This window comes from Diaphorina citri, unplaced genomic scaffold, assembly GCF_000475195.1.
Source record: "Diaphorina citri unplaced genomic scaffold, Diaci psyllid genome assembly version 1.1 scaffold29740, whole genome shotgun sequence".
NCBI classification, from domain to species: Eukaryota; Metazoa; Arthropoda; class Insecta; order Hemiptera; family Psyllidae; genus Diaphorina; species Diaphorina citri.
Window position 1 is genome coordinate 1 of NW_007407077.1, and position 687 is coordinate 687.

The window sequence follows — 687 nt, forward strand, 5'->3', positions numbered from 1 at the left end:
AAATATGAAATAGTAGTAGATAAGTAATGCCATCATTTGTTGGTGTGCCCTTTCTTGACAAACCCTTTGGGTTTTTATGTGTGTTGAGCTGTATTAGATGCCCTCCAAAATATAACAGGTTATATTTACCAACCCACTCCTCCCACTTCTTACTCCACCCGGCATAGTGAATGAAATATTCCATCTTATCAGGTTCATCTTCACTCTCTCGTATCTTCAAACATTTTGCCTCGTAGATCAGACTTCCATGATAGCACAGGACTTTTTCACCTGAAATTAGATCAAATGCAAAGGCTCTGTTGAGGATGCTTCTATTCATTAGCTTGGTTTATTTTCTCTTGGGCTGGTACCTACTAGGCTACAGTCGATGGTCAGTTCTGTTGTGGATGCCTACTTATTCTTTCACTCAATAAGAGAAACAAATACCATTGAGGGATTAGAACTATATGCCAACATGCTTGGGGTCTCAATTTTTCATTTCACTGCCCCTAGAACCTATGCTTCTTTATACATTTGGTCAATATTATAATACTTACCTTCAAGGATTTTGTCGGAGCTTGTGGAATTTTTAGAATCACTATTTTGTCGTGATCTGCTCATCTTGTACAGTGTCTATTATCACTACAAGGAGTTGAAGAGTGAAAAACCTTGATTTATCAGTGGACACTTCTGAGAAGAGAATGGTCA

At 38.1% G+C, this 687-nt stretch overlaps 1 protein-coding gene across 1 annotated transcript; it reads right to left on the reverse strand.

The window, feature by feature from the left end:
- Positions 1-63: 63 nt before the first annotated feature.
- LOC103523621 (mortality factor 4-like protein 1) lies at positions 64-681 on the reverse strand (the record flags this gene model as incomplete). The annotated part of the gene is made up of 2 exons (XM_008488652.2): positions 537-681; positions 64-270 (listed from the first exon to the last, which is right to left on the reverse strand). Coding segments are annotated over exons 1-2 (271 nt in total), but the record flags the coding sequence as incomplete, so codon positions are not given.
- Between the last annotated feature and the right edge of the window lie 6 nt (positions 682-687).